General features: G+C 38.5%; 1 protein-coding gene across 2 annotated transcripts in view; it reads left to right on the top strand.

The window, feature by feature from the left end:
* Window positions 1-3782: 3782 nt before the first annotated feature.
* The window catches only part of LOC134789748 (cell adhesion molecule Dscam2-like), a 74492-nt gene continuing 58334 nt past the window's right edge, over window positions 3783-19940 (top strand). For both annotated transcript variants that reach the window (XM_063760376.1, XM_063760375.1), the window contains exons 1-2: window positions 3783-3898; window positions 17100-17261. In XM_063760376.1, coding sequence (XP_063616446.1) covers window positions 3883-3898; window positions 17100-17261 — 178 coding nt within the window. In that variant the 5' untranslated portion in view covers window positions 3783-3882. The remainder of the gene's footprint in view (window positions 3899-17099; window positions 17262-19940) is intronic.

The raw sequence follows: 19940 nt of genomic DNA, 5'->3' as shown, positions 1-19940 counted from the left end.
AATATATATACAGTGGTACTACTAAACGAAATTAATAACTAGCTTAAATCTAAAATAGGCCCTTGAGGCATTGTACCAATTTCATTTCATTGTGTTGAGTATATTGGTAATCATTTAATGATTGACGTTGTTGTATCAAAACAATGATAAGGTAACAGAGAAACTTGTAAATAAGAGCAGGCGGCTTAGCACGGTCGCGTTTTTATCCCTTGTCACCATGCCTGTCACGTTCTAACAAGTATGTAAGTGCGAAAGGGACGCGCATAGTGATAGTCGATAAAAATGGAACCGTGCTGAGCCCGCAGGATGAAATTTTTGATAATCCTTTTACCAAATTGTTGTTACGTGTTTGTACAATCTTGGAATCTGGTTACGAAGGGAAAGCTTAAATAAATCACATTGCTTTTTATTTCTACAACTGGCGAACGGTTGTCTATCGTGGATTTAAAATAATATTTAGGTAACTCTTCTTTGTATACTTATTGAGATGATTCGTGTGGAGTTTTAGTTCAGCCAGATTAAACATGCTTCTGTCATAAGCTTAGGATCCAAGTTTTTCATCTTTGAACCTGCTAACCTGTTTTCAACCTGTGGAATCCATAGTTCCAATTTTAGTGTGACGTCAGCTTCATCAGCGTTACCGGTACCACAGTACAAGAACATTAGGGAACAACAAACATTAAACTTTAACGGGTAGCTGCAATTTCTTTGTCTACCCCGAACATTTTTATAAACTAATTTCGGGTAGTTTAGTGTTGTTTTATTAATATCTCCGTTGACATTTGTTGGGACGTCAGTCTTTCCGTGACCACAGCTGGTGCAACTCAGCTGAAACGTCGGAATTAAAGGTAAAAACAATGAAATTATATCGCGGTAGACCCGTTTGTGTAATTAAATATGTGTACAAAACGCGAGAGTTTAAAGTGTAACATTAGGGAATCTTCATAGAAATGTGCCGCTGCCGGCTTGAATGTGTGCGTGCGCGCCGGGCGCCGTGTACGCACGCGCTGCCACGCACACATTAGCATAATATACGGGGGAATACGGTGGCGGCAGTGTGGGCGTACCGCAACTGTGATCGCGCGCATTCGAGTACGCTGCACGCCCGCTCTCATTTTTTTTTATCATAATGAAAATATGTTGATTACCATAAGCACTGTGAATTGTTAAAAGTTTACGTCGATGTTAATCAACGTTCTTGCAATTTATAAGTGCAGAAACTAGGTACATTAATTACAGGAATTATGGCACAGATCGAAATTTCCTCAGTATTCATTTATTTCTTGCTTCCATGGTACATTTTTGGGTGGTATATACATTTCTTATGGTATCACATGGGGTCTGAATAGGGTGTAGCAAACACACGTAGAAACCGGAGGAATTTTATTTCTGTATCAAATTTATATTTTTTTTATAAATGCCATTTCCTAATGTAAATATTTAAAAAGCGTTTTATTTATACCTCATTTATGAATTGATAGAACATTTCATTATAAATAGAAACATAGTGCTACTCATAATAAGCAAATAATATTTAACTAAAAATAAAAGTGACAACCCTAAGCGCCAACGCAAGAGTAGGCAAATAACTTGCCGAGCGGCCTTAGATTCACTACTGTTCTTAGTGTACTGTGCCGGTACTAAGTACTAACGCTTGCGTAGGTAAATTTGCTAATTAATACCTGTAATGAGAGACTCTAATGATAGAACTTCGAGGCAAGTTAGCACAGTTTCAAACTGTGAGTAATTTCGTTAATTGTTAATACTGTACGCGTAAGTAACATTTTATGGATTAAACTGTGGATTGGATATGTAAATGAAAAATATATCCCTTATTAGGTTACATTAAAGCAGCTTTGCGTCTTATAAGGATTCTTTGCATCAAATCCAAATAAGAATTTAAGAAAAAAATAACCGTTTTTGTGTCCTAATCGACTTCTAATCAAATATTTAAGGTATAATACTACGAGTATATTTGTATGTTATTATACCTACATTCTTACCCACTTTAATTAAGATCATAGATTTTGGTAGTAAGTATCGCACGAGACAGTGTTTTTTTTTAATATTGCTCCATCTTCTAATTGTTTAATATTTTCCTATACAGTACAAAACCTAACCAATATTTTCTAAGCTTCTCTTTCTTTCTTACAAAAATTATAATGAAATAAATAAATAAATGATCGTAAATTTAAGATGTTATTAACCTTTTAATATCGTCTAATCCATCTAATCCATCCGTCTAATCCATTTTTGAGGTATAATATGTAATTATATTATAAATAAATGAGTATGAGTATGAGTAATCGTTTTCTGCCGCATGCTATAACACTTAAAAACCTAGCCACTACTTTATCTATCTAAAAGTCCTAAGCTGTATTCATCCTTCCTTTCTTCCTTTCATGATACGTATTTTATTTACATCTTTATCCAGGCTATAATTGATCTGCTCTCTTCTCCAATTTTATCCATGTCTGTCCAACCTTTTTTGCTTAATTGAGCACCAATCCAAACATACAGACTACCACATACAAGTATGTATAATATTTATAATGTAGCCACTTGTGGAAAGCGACTTGTATGATAATGCAGCGAAGTTGCGAAGTTCGCGGAGTTTCGCCGCTAAGTTTAATTACGTGCCGGATTATCTCTCGCCACTCGTGGACCGGGATTATTTCGGTGCAAACAAATAAGAAACGGTCTCTGAAAAGATTTTTAACCGGCTCCCAAAAAAGAGGGATGTCTATTCTGCTATATTATTATTATGTATCATGATTGAAATGCAATTTCATTTAAAACAAAACGTTTCATTTATTTGGAAGCTTATCTCATGGACACAATACTTTTAAATATTTACGTTGCTATTTACAGTGTGATGGTCGGAATGAAATAATATAAAAATTGCAATGAACGAAAGAATTCCAATATCGTTCATATTTTTTTTACTCAAACAGGCCTATTCGGATTTCGAGATAATCACAAGATCTTGAGACGATTTAGAGATCAACTAGATCTACATTAGATATCGACTAGATGTGATTTGGATATCTAAGTCATAACTTGTCGAAATCGTTCAAGAAAACCTCCAGAATCGCGGAAACGCCAAATTTGACATATCTATCTTACAAATATCTTTAAATTATCCGTATCGTAACTTGTTGAAGTTTAGTAGAAATCTAATTCATTTTCCGAATCGAGCCGATAGTGCCTGACGCGCATAATTGAAAAGTTATTTTTTATTCCTTCATACATTTTTATGATCGAATACAAAGGCCGGTACTGTTTATGATGACTCATACGTTTACGCTCCTGAAATAACCCTCAACTCCACCTTACCTGTGACAACCAAGAACATTAATATATTATTTATCTTCAACAGGGGCGCTCTTCCAAACGGCACGCTGTGGCTGGGCGCGTTCAGCGCAGCGCAGTACCGCAGCGACGTGCACGCGGCCACGTACCGCTGCCGCGCGGCAAGCAGCGTCGGCGCCATTCTGTCGAGGGACATGCGGGTTGAAGCGGGTAAGTAGCGTTACCTACATACGTCGTATTATTTATCTTCAACAGAGGCGCTCTTCCAAACGGCACGCTGTGGCTGGGCGCGTTCAGCGCAGCGCAGTACCGCAGCGACGTGCACGCGGCCACGTACCGCTGCCGCGCGGCAAGCAGCGTCGGCGCGATTCTGTCGAGGGACATGCGGGTTGAAGCGGGTAAGTAGCGTTACCTACATACGTCGTATTATTCATCTTCAACAGAGGCGCTCTTCCAAACGGCATGCTGTGGTTGGGCGCGTTCAGCGCAGCGCAGTACCGCAGCGACGTGCACGCGGCCACGTACCGCTGCCGCGCGGCAAGCAGCGTCGGCGCGATTCTGTCGAGGGACATGCGGGTTGAAGCGGGTAAGAGGCGTTACTTATTTATTTATCGTATGGCTTACAATTCTCTTCTTAAACTTGTCATATATTGGGATTAAGGTCTTGCATTCCTCAATAGTGTCCTTATATTTGCCGATGTCGCGCTAAACTTTTTATGGGACACTCAAAAGCAATGTGGTGTACCGTCTGATCTGGATCGCTATACTGACATTCCGTTAACTCACATCATTACCATTATTGGCGTTACTGTTATTATTTATACGCCACTCAATCGTTTGGGCGTAATTACCTTGCGACGTTTTCAAGCAGTCATTAAAAGCATGGTCTAGTAAGCGAAGAACGCGTCATCAGCGCCATGCGTTATAGGGAAACGACGGAATTCGTGAGCTTTCGCTGTTAATCATTGGTTTTGCTAGGCAGTGAGAATTCTATCATCACAGGCCTTAGCGTCTATTGCAGACGATTTATGCATTGCTGTTTAGACAATGGGTTTGGTGACTGTGGAGGCCGATGCTTGAGCGGCACGACCTCCCACGTTTTTGGCATTTAGCTCATGCCTGAGGTTCCAGTCTCGGTTTGCTTTCTCGGTTAGATAGCAGAAGGTGTCGCAACGCACACAATTCTTTTGTATAGAATATATATGTATTTATGTATAGAATTCTGGGTGAAATTTTAACCACCGTTCATACTCTACGTAGTGACTTGATAGGTCATACTGAACATCTTTTATTATGGGACGAATGCCGAAATCGCGAAAAAAAAATTGGCTGTTTCATACATTCCGACTGATGTGACGCCGCTGATTTTTATGGGCCAGCCAAATTTTTTTTCGCTTTCGGCATCCAACCGCAGCAACATCATTATCCAACATTCCATGGTTTCAATCTAGCATGCCTACATTCAATACCAATATCGAATTCTCTACCTTTACATAAACCAATCCTCATTCGATTTCTACATTTCCATTTCTATCCCATTCACCTTATCTCAAATTCTATAAACTATCCGTGGTAAAGCCAAATAGCGGAGCATTTCCACTTACATTTTCACCCCAATAAAATCCGCACGCATCTGAAGTGGCCAGCAATTTGGGCTGTGACGCGATTTGCAGCGCCCGTCTCGAGGCGCTCTCGTCTCTCCTAATCGCTCGAACAATGCGCTCTCGAGCTCGAGTGCGCCGGGATTTTTTCTCGGGCACTCGAGTTGCTAAACTTTTTTCATGACTTTAACCAGAGCAATATTATCTGAAAGATAAAAAAATAAAACAGGATTATACTCGTATTTAGTACTTAAAACCGCGAAAAAACATAATAGATATAAAATATTTTTAATATAGTAATTCAATTCCTTAGGATAAAATAGGGCAATGGTTAACTGGAGGCGTATTCTGATTGTTATGACAGGTTATGAATTTGGTGTGGATTTCTTCAACCAGAATCATCACTTTTGACACTGACATCATATCCATAAGAATCCAGATCAAGTTCATAACTTGTTATTACAATCAGAATACGCGAAAAGCGCTTAGGAACATAGAACACGCCTAGCGGTTCGCTGGTAATCTTAGACTCTAAGATTACCAGCGAACCGTTATATCCTCTAAGACTTAGAGGATATAACCAAACGGAGTAGCCATTAACAGGCGTTCCCCTCTGTCGAAAATAGGCGGCCAATGGTCATACACATTGTATGGACTGACGTTTATCTGACATGGCTATTTTTACGTTACGTATACATTTGACGTGCCCCTCCCCCGCAAAAATCGCCAGACTATTTTGTACCAAAAATTACAGACATGGCGTCTGGGTTATATCCCCTAAGCTGGTAATTAATGTGTTAAATTAGCCGGAGAATTTATAAAAAGAGTAGGTATTAACTTCCAAATAGTCTGTCACCTGCAAAAAAATTGTGTGTGTGTGCCCCCATATCACAGAAAGGTGAAAAAACCACCAATATTACACGTACACAGCCAAGGAACTGGCAAGTCAATGACCCAGTGAAAACGTTTTGCTGACAACAGCTTCAACGAGCCGTGAGCGGTCTCGTAGCCTCGTAGACGTAGGCTCGTAGCTCTCGTAGCAGCGTAGCACGCCGTGTCGTAGAAGCATATGAGTGGTTTCACTTTTTATGACTTTTTGTTTTGCTACGCCGAAGTTCTTTTAGTTTCGTGAACTGACTTTTAAATGGTTTAATAATAGCTTTTTTACATGTGAAAAATTAATAGTTTAATGCATGATTATTTGAACTCCGCCAGAAATGTCGACTTTAAATCTGAAATTAAATATTAAATCTATTGTACAATGGCACCAAAAATCTGATAAAATGACTTGGCATATTTTTTTTATTAATTGAAATACGTTTTATTGGTTTACAATTTTCACACAATACAAATACATATATATGTATATTGATGTCAAATTTGTATTCTATAAATATATAGATACGTAATAACGTTCCGAACTTATTCTCGAGGTCTTTGTACACAACATCAACATCTGAAAATCATAAAATATACATGTAAGCGGATTCCGCTATATCCCACGCTCGGCCCGTAGCGCCGTCAAGCGTTTATTCCATTAACGGACCCACAAAGGCCCGGACCTCAATCTGGACCCTCCGACCTTCTCCAATAAAGAATCGTATTTGCATTCTCGCCTCGAGATTGATCCAGACTTGCCTTTCCAAATGTCAATACGCCGGGTCAAGGGTTACCCCCTTCAAACGAAAGGGAGCCTTACCTGAATCCAGTAAGGTTCAGTTCACTTTAAACAGGAGTAATGCTTTGTAAGGCTGGACTGAAATCGTTTTCGACGTATATTGAATGCGGGTTTTTTACCTGTTTAAAACAATTTGTTGAAAATCTCTAAACGGGGACAGCCTAGTTGCTAATCGTTGTCAATTTTCGAACATAGAAATGATGTCATTAATTTTCATTTTAACAGGGCCTTTTGCCTCTGACGGCAAAATTACAAACTAAAAAAAAACAGTATAATATAAATAAGTTTATGGCAAATATTTCATTTATGGTACAAGCTTTAATCGCTGACTGTTTTCTTACGACAGACAACTAATACTCATCGAGACAATTCTAAAAACTCCTAACACAATTAGGTTGCGTTGTTTCATCACAGAGTTCTATGGCCACCTCCTGTCTCCATCATCAGATCAGCTCATGGTTAATATTGCATTGTCATCCGATTTATACATGCATGCAAAATTTCAGCTCAATCGGAAACCGAGAAGTGGATCAAATTTAACTTGCTAGATTTGATTACAGACAACGGTCAGGTGAAACTAAATAAAAGCTTGTAAAAACTAAAACTTACAAATTACTTACTAATAAAAGTAATAAATATAACAGGCATCCTTTCAAAAATTAACCTTACTAATCCCGACAGTAAGCTCAAGAAACCTTGTGTTGTGTTACGCTGACGTTAGCGAATATGTCAGTTTGACACTGCTAAGGCACTCGTGGTAAGGCTACTGAGCATCAGCATTAAAATGCAAAACAATACTTGATTATTTTTCAAACAGTCCAGGTCGGCTTTCAACTGTCTATTTTTAATTTTACCAACAGTTTTTGCGGCCGGGTATAAACTTCCCGTTTTAAAAATCTGCCGGCCATTATGTAAAGCGGTGCCGGCGCTATGGCCGCGGCAGCTGCTGCCGTCCCGGCTAATTAACTTTTCCTCAAGGAAATATGCCAAAAAAACTGCCCACATAAATTACATCCACACGCTCAAATTGGGAGTGTAATGTTTTAATCTGCAGTGCTTAACTTAAATGGACGCAGCATGAAAATGTACAAGAGAACTGGCTTAAGGCGCGATTCGGGAAATGAATTAGAGATTCACTAGATATGAAATAGTAAAGATATGTGACGTTCCACGGCAAAAGGTACCTTATGGGGGCTGGCGCTTACGCTATTATTAACGCCGCTCCAATATTCAGCCGGGGCAATGGTACCTTTTGTCGTGGAACGTCTCATATCTTTACTATTTCATATCTAGTGAACCTCTAATTCGTTTCCCGAATCGCGCCGCTATTTTTTCCCGCACTAGTGCGTAAAATAGCACTTTTCGTGTGGATGTCAAAAGTTTAAAGGGCCATATTTACTGTAAAACGTTGTACGATACACGTGCGAATAGGTAAGTAGCAACTCGTGTCGATTTAAACCACTCCCTTCGGTCGTGTTTTAATTTATCGCCACTCGTTTCGAATCTCCTCTTTTCCGCACTTGTATCGTAAATAACTATTATTTAGTTATTGAGATTGGGTGACCAAAGTGAAAAGCGCTAAATTGATAACTAACACGTTTTTCAGTAATCATCTGAAATATTATAGATGTCATATAGTAAAAAAAACGTGGCCAAGCCTTCAGATCTAGGCCACCGGAGGGCTTGGTGGGATGGAAGGTACCACTCGCCCTTAGTTCGTTATTGAAACAACAATAATTTATTTTACAATAAAATTCAATAAAAAATTATTAACATTTTAGAAAATAACAAAGTAATTAATTAATTATAACCTAATAAAATTTATAAATATAGGTTATTCATACACAAATTGACTAACGGTCCAATTCGAGTTTAACATAATCACAAGATCTTGAGACGATTTAGAGATCAACTAGATCTACATTAGATATCGACTAGATGTGACTTGGATATCTAAGTCATAACTTGTCGAAGTCGTTCAAGAGGACCTCCAGAATCGCGGAAACGTCAAATTTGACGTATCTATCTTACAAATATCTTTAAATTATCCGTATCGTAACTTGTTGAAGTCTAGTAGAAATCTAATTCATTTTCCGAATCGAGCCGTAACTTACTTTTGAGCCTTCTAGTTCCATAATTCCTTCATTATTCTTGCTCGTGTAATAATCATAAAGATATAAGAGTCCCAACTAGGTTTTTACCAAATTTCATTTAAATTAGAATGAATGTACTTAAGTTATCACGAAACAAACTATAAAAAAATCAAATAACTTCTAAATTCTAGGATGAGTCCCTAGCCAGGTGTATTCCAAGTCGAATGTAACAACTTTAAGCGATAAACAATTTAAGGGTCAATTTTTGAAGAGGGTGTGTTTTCGACATTTGTATGGCAATTTTTTATTTTTGAAATATCTGATTTATAGTCATCGTTTTAGGAAGGGTTCTTAACAACAAAAAATATACTGTACCAGGCACCTCTGTACTTTTTATAGTTAGCTAGATATGGACGTTTAAAGATCGACATTTGTATGGCACTATTTAGCCATTTGTAAGGCGCTTTTGACATGTACAAGGCATTTTTTCGACATTGTATGGCAATATCAACCTGTATATGCCACTATTTATTATTTTTGTTGCATTTGTAAGACCCTGACGACATTTGTATGGCACCTTCTCGACATCTGTATGACACTAAGTCGACATTTGTATGCCACAATCGACATTTTTACGGTCAAAATAGCCGTATAAATGTCGCCATACAAATGTCGCGACATGTCGCCAATAATATTTTTTAGCAATATTTCCTACACAATACAACCGATTCACTTATTTTTTTACTATATATTTTAACACTATATTTGCAACTATTATTATAAAATAAACATATTTATTTCAACTATGTACCAACGTATTAAGCGTCCATACAAATGTCATTGTAGTCGTACAAAAACATATCGAAAGAGATTCTTACCTGTTTTTAAATAAATTAAACTGTTTCCGCGTCCACACTCGATGTCAATCGATGCCCAACTAACCGCACTATTGCGTCGTAAATTTAATATAACCGTTATTCAATAGACACAGAAGATTATAGGGGGTATATTTAAGTCACAACAAAACAGGTGCCGCGCGGGACAGCGATAAAAAGGCTTCCCTTGTTTTATTAAATAACGCATTAATTTATCAATATAATTAAATGAATTCTCTAGAAAATGCTCTTTATAAAAATACGAAGTTGTTTATAATACGTTGCCTATATCCAATGTTATAATTTTTTTTATTGCGCTATGCCGCCACTGGGACATGCGAAAAAGCGGCAAATTTCGCCGTTTTTGGAACTCCAAATGCGATTTTTAAGCTTATAATACATACATACCCAGAAAATATATACATACCCAGTCTTTTAGTCCTATGGACTTCGAGTTTTAGCCGTGGGACAGCAAAAAATGCCTATTTGAAAATTGACCCTTAAAAGTATTTCCAAGTGACACGTCCGCTTGTGCCCACAAAATATTGCCTAAATTTGTTCCAATAACTAAATCTGTACCCCGTCAGCGGAAACACGTTTTTAATTTCGCACCAACACAAACGACAAACAGAACCTTAAAAACAGAATTTATTAAGTCTCCCGACCATCCGGCCGTTCCGCCTCCGCCCAAGTTACCCGGCAAATTAAGTTTGTAATATTTAATAGGTTAAGAACAAATCAATGCGATCCGATTCCGATTATAGGGAAATGCAATCGTTTTTCAATTATATTTCCCATTTCGCGGTAAGGTTTCTCGAATTTCCCAATTTACTTTTGCGCTTTTTGCAGAAGCACAGGTAAGCAAAGACGGTTATTTAATTAGTTCCATTTATATTCCCTTAGTAAATCTTCTACCTACTCAATGTTAATCGAACACGGTAAATATTTTATTTCTTTGTAGGTAAGTAAGTGTCTAGTTAGGCATTTTTTTTGGGTAGGAACAAATATCAAAACATATATAAACATTCACGTTTTTAAAAGTTCTTACCTTCACGTTTATAATATTATTTGTATGATAGGAAGATGAAATGTATGATTTAACTTCAAATAACAGTTTGAAAATAATCACATAAAACTTTCTCGAAAACGTAATAATTAAAAAAATATATATAACTATAGATGATTCAGAATGAATAATAAAATAAATTAAGAAGAGATGTAAAAATAAAATACGTACACTTACTAACATCACCATCAATTAACTGAACTGAAATCGATTAAAAACTATTAATTTAATAGTACCTACCCTTAACAGCATGTTGTCAAAAAACTGTAGCAATTAAATCTCAATCTTACCACGTAGCATTTAAGTGTAAAATGGTAAAAACATTGATTTGATTCTTTTAAAGTGGCTTCTTGATCGACAGCAATTCCCGCCGCACCCCAGAACAATGCGCCTTTGTGACAACACTCGAGCACCTCTTTCACGCGGTTCCTATAAAAGAATCGAGGGTCCCTCCGCAAGTGACTAGTTAAGGCTTATGCATCGATGATCTGATTACGTGCCGAGTCTTTTATCAGCGGAGCGAGGCATTGTTTCGACCTGAGTACACTTAATGGTATAACTACGGTCTGGCTCGCGCTTACGCATAACCGAATCTATTATTGTGTAATGCTAGTGAGTAAAGTTACCAAGAACTTATTAACAGACATCGTAAATTTTAGAGCATTTTCGGTGCAGCGGCGTGGTGTTAGCGGAATAGGTACATATAAACAATTTCTACTCTAATGATTTTTTTTAAACATTTATTTACATACAAAATATATACAGTGGTACTACTAAACGAAATTAATAACTAGCTTAAATCTAAAATAGGCCCTTGAGGCATTGTACCAAGGATGCTGGCGGCATTTCCTCGCTGTATCGCAATGCTGATACGTTGTGCGAGGTAGCCGCCAGCTCTTCGGTCACCAGTTACGTCAACCAGACGCTTCGCGATTTCTGCGAACAACTTATGATTAATTAGCGTTAATTACGTTAATATTAACCTTAATTTACCATTTCAGTTTAAATTATCTACTGTGTGTTACTGACCATGGGGCTTTAAATCCAGGGCTCGATTCTACTCGCTAAACTGAGCTACTTTTACTATGGCACCAACCCCGAAATCCGGAAAAAAAATTTTACTTTTTCATACATTTTGGCTGATCAGATGTCGACGTTTTCTATGGAAAAGCCAAAAAAAATTCCCCGATTTTAGGATTGGTCCCATAGTAAAAGTAGCTCAGTTTAGCGAGTAAAATCAAGCCCTGGATTTAAAGCCCCATGGTCAGACACACCATGTATACCAATTCCGTTAACAACACTCCGCTGCGCCAAAAATGCTATAAAATTAAATTATTTGCTTATTAGCTTACTTAGATAAACAAATTAAAACTATTGAATATAATGTATTAAAATAATATGATAGATTAGAATACTAATCTATTTAACAGCTTCGATTATTTTTAAAGTGGTTTTAAACTTAATTTATACATACAATTACGAGTAAACCTTGATGTCCACGCGACTTTTAGACATGTCTAAAAGTTTTAGTCCCAAGCACCATTTTAAGAATCTTCCGAGTTTCAGAACAATAGCCTTACAAAGATTCGTCCTATAGAAGTCGATTATGCTTCATTATTACTGAATAGTGTAATTCAGCCGTATTAGCTACGTTTGAGTGAACAACATTCAATAAAGGACGAATCGGAGGAAGACCGAACTTTATTATGTACTTTATCCGACAATCCTGGAATTACACATGAAGAATACCTTTTTGTACGCAGTGCTGAGGATAATAATAAGGGGCATAATTTCGATTATATAGAGATGTTGAATCAAACTATATATAAATAAATAGGTATTAGGGGACATCTTACACAGATCAACCTAGCCCCAAACTAAGCAAAGCCTGTACTATGGGTGCTAGGCGACGATATACATACTTATATAGATAAATACATACTTATGACTCAGGAACAAATATCTGTAGGTATTATCACACAAATAAATGCCCTTACCGGGATTCGATCCCAGGACCATCGGCTTCGCAGGCAGGGTCACTGCTCACTAGGCCAGACCGGTCGTCAAAGTGGGAGAAATAGAATTAGAGTGAAACGCCCGTTCACTATAAGAAAATACTATCAAAATAAATCCGCCTATTCCACCTATCCCTACCGCGATATCCCCCCCAGTGGGGATATGTGGAATATTTTTCCATCTATTTCTACTGGTAGTGATACATGGAATCAAGTCGTCCATCTATCCCCCCTATTTTTGAATGGTAGGGCCAGATGGAATTTATTACGCTTTTCCCAACTACTTTCCCCCCTGGTAGAAATAGGTGGATTTTTTTCCACGTGTACCTGTTGATTTCCCCCCTGGTGGGGATAAGTAACTTTTTTTCCACTTTAACCTCTTTTTTCCTCCCCAGGTGGGGACATGTGGATTTTATGTTACCTATCCCTACTGCCTTTTTGTTTGGTAGGGATATATGGAATCTCTTCCACTCGTCCCTGCTACCTTGCTGTTTGGTAGGGATATATGGAATTTTTTCCACTCGTCCCTGCCACCTTGCTGTTTGGTAGGGATATATGGAATTTCTTCCACTCGTCCCTGCTACCTTGCTGTTTGGTAGGGCTATATGGAATTTCTTCCATTCGTCCCTGCTACCTTGCTGTTTAGTAGGGATATATGGAAATTCTTCCAGTCATCCCGTCCCTGCTACCTAGTAGGGATATATATGGAATTTCATCCACTCGCCCTGCTACCTAGCTGTTTAAGGCCTGCGCAAACCGGCGGACCGCAGCGCAGATCACCCAGGAGGATTAACGTGCTCCTCGATGCCTCGGAGTAACAATCCTCCGTGATGCTTCGAGATGCTCCATGTCTCAGAGCATTCAAATTTATACCTGAATGAAATTGAAATAGGGAAGAATACACATTGATAAATTTAAAGTGATCTGCGCTGCGCTCCGCCGGTTTGCACAGGCGTTTAGTAGATATATAATATGGACTTATTCCACCCGCCCCTGCACCTTTTCATATATATGTTCAGATAGCCTCGTCACATTTTTTTTGGCCAGTCTTTCCAATGTAATTAGGTAAAGATGATTGGAGAAAACTTCCATGTATCCCTATCAAAATACAATCAGGTAAAGATGATTGGAAAAGTTTCCATGTATTTCAACCAAAATACAATCAGGTTAAGATGATTGGAAAAGTTTCCATGTATCCCTACCAAATAGCGAGGTTGTAGGGATAAGTGAAAAAAAATCCACCTATCCCCACCGGGGGGGAAACCAATGGGTATACATAGAAATAATTCCACCTGTCCCCCCCAGGGGGGGAAACAGTAGGGACGGGAGGATAAAAATCCATTTATCCCTACCAGGGGGAAAATGGTAGGGATATGCGGAAAAAAATCCATTTGGCATCAATTAGTAGGGATAGATGGAAAAGTATCCCTACTAGTAGAAATAGATGGAAAAATATTCCACATATCCCCACTAGGGGGGATATCGCGGTAGGGATAGGTGGAATAGGCGAATAAATCTAATATCTTATCAAGAGCTAAAGAGCCAGGAGAAGAGCCCGCATATTTAAGATGATGCAATCTTTATATGTATTTTTTATAAATGTTTTAAGTACTTCTCTTTTAATAATTTAAAAACCAATAAGCAAATATTTCATTAAGTACTACTACTACCACAATACTTTGTATATTTCAATTTGTCCTGTTTGTGGCGGTTTGTTTATGAAATCATTTAGCGGCCGTCAAATTACTAATATTTCTTTTGTCAAAAATATTTTAATAAAATATTAAATAAATATTTGCCGATTTCGTTGAAGAAATGTGACGTCACACCAGGGGGAGGGGTTTGCCAAATGTGACCAAGTGTGACAAGGAGGGGAGGAGGGGTAAAAAAACCTAGAAATTCGTGTGACGTAATTAATGGATGACCCCTAACCGAATCTGTTATTGTGTAATGCTAGTGAGTAAAGTTACCAAGAACTTATTAACAGACATCGTAAATTGTATAGCATTTTCAGTGCAGCGGCGTGGTGTTAGCGGAATAGGTACATATAAACAATTTCAACTCTAATGATTAATTTCAATTTATCCTGTTTGTGGCGGTTTGTTTATGAAATCATTTAGCGGCCGTCTAGACACCGCCCCGACTCTAAGAACAACATTAATTTTAACTGCCGTGACGATAAAAAATGCACTTATGTTGTGGTATAACGTAAAGCGCTGAGCGAGTTAAATAGACTATAAGCACACCATTTTACATTGCGTTTTGATGGATGGAAAGAAGACCGTATGGTTTGTCTATTCAGTAATGACGCCAAAAATTAAGTTTTCAAAATTAAAGCATTAAGTGCATTGAGGATGACTCACTCTAGACCGGGCCGTGCCCGGGTCGAGGCGTCCGACATATCATTTTCTACTACGGCACTACGGTACAATTATTACGGCTGATCGGTGATCACGTGGTACTTTCCATAGAAACGAAGCGCCGGAACCTCCGGCCCGGCCCCGGCCCAGTCTAGCCTGAGTCATCCTTTACCCGCATAAACACAAATGCTGCCTTTCAGACAAATACATTATTAGGAAAAAAAAGAATGGTTTAACGGTAAGTCCGTTTTAAATTTAAAAAATACTATATAATTATACATACCTAAACGGTCAAGCAAATCTTGTCAGTAGAATTAGAAGAAAAAGGCGCGAAATGAGACGATATCCCTTCGCGCCTACATTTTTCAAATTTGCCGCCTTTTTCTACTGACAAGATCTGCTTGACCAACTTTATTTTACATTAATATGGTTTTATATTAATGTTCACCGCTATTGTTTATATTTTACGGCACCCTTGCCATCCGTTTCGGCCATCGGCAACAGGGGAAATCAGAGTCCGACCGCTTATTATTCATGGCGCGGTGGATTTCATTATAGCCACACTGTCACCTTTATCACCTGATTAAATTTGGACTTTTTTTGCTAATCAATGCTCCTCGCTACTGGGGAAAAATGTAGCTACATATAATTTAGTGGGTGGTATTGGCCGAAATAAGGATGACTCACGTTAGACCCAGGCCATGTCCTGGCCGCAGCTTCCGGCTCTTACTTTTCTATGACATGACAGATGATCACGTGGTGCTTTCCATAGAAAACGATGCGCCGGAGACGGCCCGGTCTACGTGAGTCATCCTGTATGCTGCGCCCCATCGGCTTAGTTCGCCATTGTGCGTTATTTTCAACCGACGAAAAAAACGGAGGAGGTTCTCAAGTCGACGCGTATATTTTTTTTTATGTATTAATTATGAACAATAAAGTATAGTACCTAAGTATTCATATATTTGCAGTTAGGTTATCTCATACGAGTACACAGTATAACAAGACTGCACGTCGTGTGTATGTATTTGTACGTTGAATATTAAACAAATTTATTTTCCTAATGCCCTATCCTGCACTTTCACTGATCCTCTCAGTTAATTTATAATTAATAAACCGGGCTGCAGTGCCCTAGCCCAGGGCTACCGCGAAGCACGTTCGACGTGTTGCCTCCCTGTCACACTTACGTACGAATTTACAAGTGCGACAGAGAGGCAACACGTCGAAGTAGTTCGCGGCAGGCCCTCGGATCCCGATAATTAATTAGGTCACTCGTCACGTGACGTGTACAGCGGGACAGTGACACACTAACGATGTTGCGTCACTGTTGCAATAATGCGGATCTGTTGGGGATACGGACGTTTTCGAATGTTACATAAGGCATGCGTCTATATGAACAAAGGATGTTCGATGTGGTCAAAAGGTTAGAATATGACGGTCACGTAATAAAAATGCAGCTTTAAGTTGTGATATTTGTGGAGGTATACACAAGATGAGTATAGCTAGTGCCTGAGTATGGTGGCTTTTGTCCAAGTTTTATCATTTGGTTGTAATTTTTATTCATTTCAACATATATTTATTAACATTACATTAGACTACTTTTAGAAATATTTTCACCGGCTATGTAAGTCAATTTCCTCCGATATACAACACAATACAACCCTTTTTTTTCTTTAATCAATTTGCTTAAAGCAGCGGTCGGCAACAAGCGGCCTGCGAACCTTTCACTTGCGGCCCGCGAGCTCCCCTGGCTATTTTGTATGTAATATTGTCAAACAACAACGTCTGATAAAGTCACATCATATTAACAAAAGTGCGGCCCGCGTCAACTTCCTTAACTACTATGCGGCCCTTGTCTGCTAAAAGGTTGCCGATCGCTGGCTTAAAGGATGACTCACGTTAGACCGGGCCGTGTCCGGACCTGAGCTTCCGGCGCTTACTTTTCTATGACATGACAGGCAATCACGTAATGCTTTCCATAGAAAACGATGCGGCAGAAGCTCCGGCGCGGACACAGCCCGGTCTAACGTGAGTCATCCTTAACTAGGTATATGTTCAAGATTTCTGAATTTGTATACCTAATTTGTTTGCGTTTGTTACAGTAATGGACGAGTCTTGGGAAGTGCGCGTCCAAGCGACGCACGGCGTGACCGGCGGCGCTGCGGTGCTGACCTGCGCCGCGTCTGCGCCGGTACGCGCGCACGTCACCGTCACACGCTGGTTCCGCGACGGAGTGCCGCTGACTCACGTATCAGCGGAAGCTGGTGAGTAACAAATAATAAACTAATCCCCGTTGGTACAGGGGTCCTTCTAGCACCACGTCCGTCGATCCTCAGCCACGCTCTTGATTTCACTCCATCTCAACCGAATGGCGTTCAGCTCCTTCTCAATTAACAGAGCGCCGCCATGTGTGCACATGACGACCCGATCTACGTTCGCCTGTCGGCCGCTTCCAGTTAAGGGCAGTACACGCAATGTTGTATTCTCCTAGACGGATAGTGTCCCGTCCATATCCATCCATCCATCTCCATATTCATGCCTCACAACTAACCTAACTCATGTTGAATAATTTTACGGTTGGAGTATGTCTCACAACAGTTTAAATTCGACTAACTCATGTTTTAACAAAGGCTGGAATGCAAGTATGTTCCTTAGCTAAGTCCTATTTATGGATGAGGGAAGACATGGAATAGCGTTGAACGATTCGTTCATTGAACCAAACTGCAGATCAAATTCTGGAAAACCGATTTCACGCACAGTTTGGCAAGCTAGCAGAAATCATAGTACGAGTACGAGAATCATAGACTACCTATTCGTGAATTTGGAATCCAAACCGCGGTGATAATAACTATTTGATCGTTTGATTCCCTGATCATGTGGTTCGGAATCCTTTTATAATACCATGTAAAGGATGCTTAAGTGAAATTATCGAAACCTCGTTAAAAATGTTGCGATTTATTGAAAATCGGGGTGGCAAAAATATCTACCCTAGAGATCCCTAACTTTACCGTAGGTGCCCTACTTCGCCGAAGTAAAATATTAAAAGAATATTTTTTCCAAGAAATAAATATCCATGGAAATAAAAAGAGCTGCATAAAAATATTTTAATAGTAAAAAATAGAAATTCTAAAATAACCTATCTTTGCCAGCCGTTTCTAACTGATAATTGTACTAAAATTTATTTAAATTCCCATGCGTGCCCATGAATCCCATGTTACAATTTATAGTGAAATTATGATTTAATTCTAGTTAAGGCGACGTTATACACGGTGGCAAAAAAAAACTGCATTCCTGTTGCCAGGGCCAGGGAGGTTTTGGGATTATACTGAGCAACTTTTACTATGGGACCAACCCCGAAATGGCGAAAAAAAATATTACTCTCCCAAAGAAAATGAACCGCCACATTGATAACGGGGTTCGTACATTTCTACCATACCATTCATACCTTGTTACCGCCACACACGTAAAGCCATAATAGCCATAATACCCAGCAATATCTGATGAGCGCAATGCATATCAATCAAGTTTCAAATCATGTCGCTCAACACACAAGTGATTGCACGAGTTTCCGCTTCAGTTACTAGTTCCGCGGACATTCAGAGCTAGCTGAATATTGCATAGCAGACTAACTAATTTAGAGTAATTTGGCTTGGAAACAAGCATATTATCTATAACTGAACGTAACATAACTTTACATGAATATAACATTACATATTCGAAAAAGAGCATTTTCTTCCCAGCTAAGTGGGATCAAAGTGGCACTTTTCTGTTCTAGAACACGCGTTTTTGTAATGTTCCAAAATATTGTTTCAGCAAACAAGAAATAAAATCTGTCCGAGCACTGAAATTGTCACTTTGATCTCTCCTAGTAGGAAAGAAAAAACCCTTTTCGAATGGATGATGTGAAAAGGATTATTAACTTATTTTATGCGATACATATCTCATCATATTCATATTCTATCATATATCATATTCTGTTACTTAGACTGTTATATTTGTTATTTTCCATAAAGATATTTATTGATTTCTCGCAATTTTAACAATCACAAAATGAGTTGTTTTATAATAGTGTCAAAGTCTAAAACGATACCGTTTCCGAAATAAATTTAATTCGATCGAGTTTGTGGCGATAAACTCCTTAAAATAATTCTATAATAAGTTTAAATTGAATCGCCGTCGAGCCTTTCAAATTTACGTTTACTAAACATTGAAACATTTTATTATAATTTCATTATTATCAAAAGTATTTGTTTTGAATGCGAAATTATATTTATTTAATTCCATTTAGAGATACCGGAAGGCGCAACGTGGGTAGACCCCCCACAAGGTGGACTGACAACCTGGTAAAGGTCGCGGGAGTCCGCTGGATGCGGGTGGCGCAAGACCGGTCATTGTGGCACTCTTTGGGGGAGGCCTATGTCCAGCAGTGGACGTCCTCTGGCTGATATGATGATGATGATTTAGAGATACTAAATTCAATTTGTACAAATCAACAATGCCTATTAGGTATAATAATTTAAATTCACGATTATTTTCAAGCTACTTATGAACACTTTTTTAATAAAATCTAGCGGCCGTTTTAAACCTGCATATAAACAGCAGTACGTCATGCTAGCATGGTAACTACGAGTATAACATTGCATACATATTATGTATTCCAGAAAACAATTCGAACTTTAAATCTCAACTTGGTTTTGTTATTGTTATGATACGAGTTTGACATGGCTTGCAATGTATCTCGCACACCAAGAGCGCGCAACATACCTACGTATTCTTGGTGAATGTTAGTTTTAGTTATTAGTTTTAATTTTGTTTTATTTTATAGATAAGTTCGTTATTCCAATTTGATATAAATATAACTTTATGAATAAATTAGATTTTGTCACAATTTTAAGGGCTTATTACACTTTTCCTGCCTTTGGACGATCAACCGCGACGTCGGC

The sequence above is a fragment of the Cydia splendana genome, chromosome 4, assembly GCF_910591565.1.
Source record: "Cydia splendana chromosome 4, ilCydSple1.2, whole genome shotgun sequence".
NCBI lineage: Eukaryota > Metazoa > Arthropoda > Insecta > Lepidoptera > Tortricidae > Cydia > Cydia splendana.
This window is presented reverse-complemented; position numbering and strand designations above follow the sequence as displayed.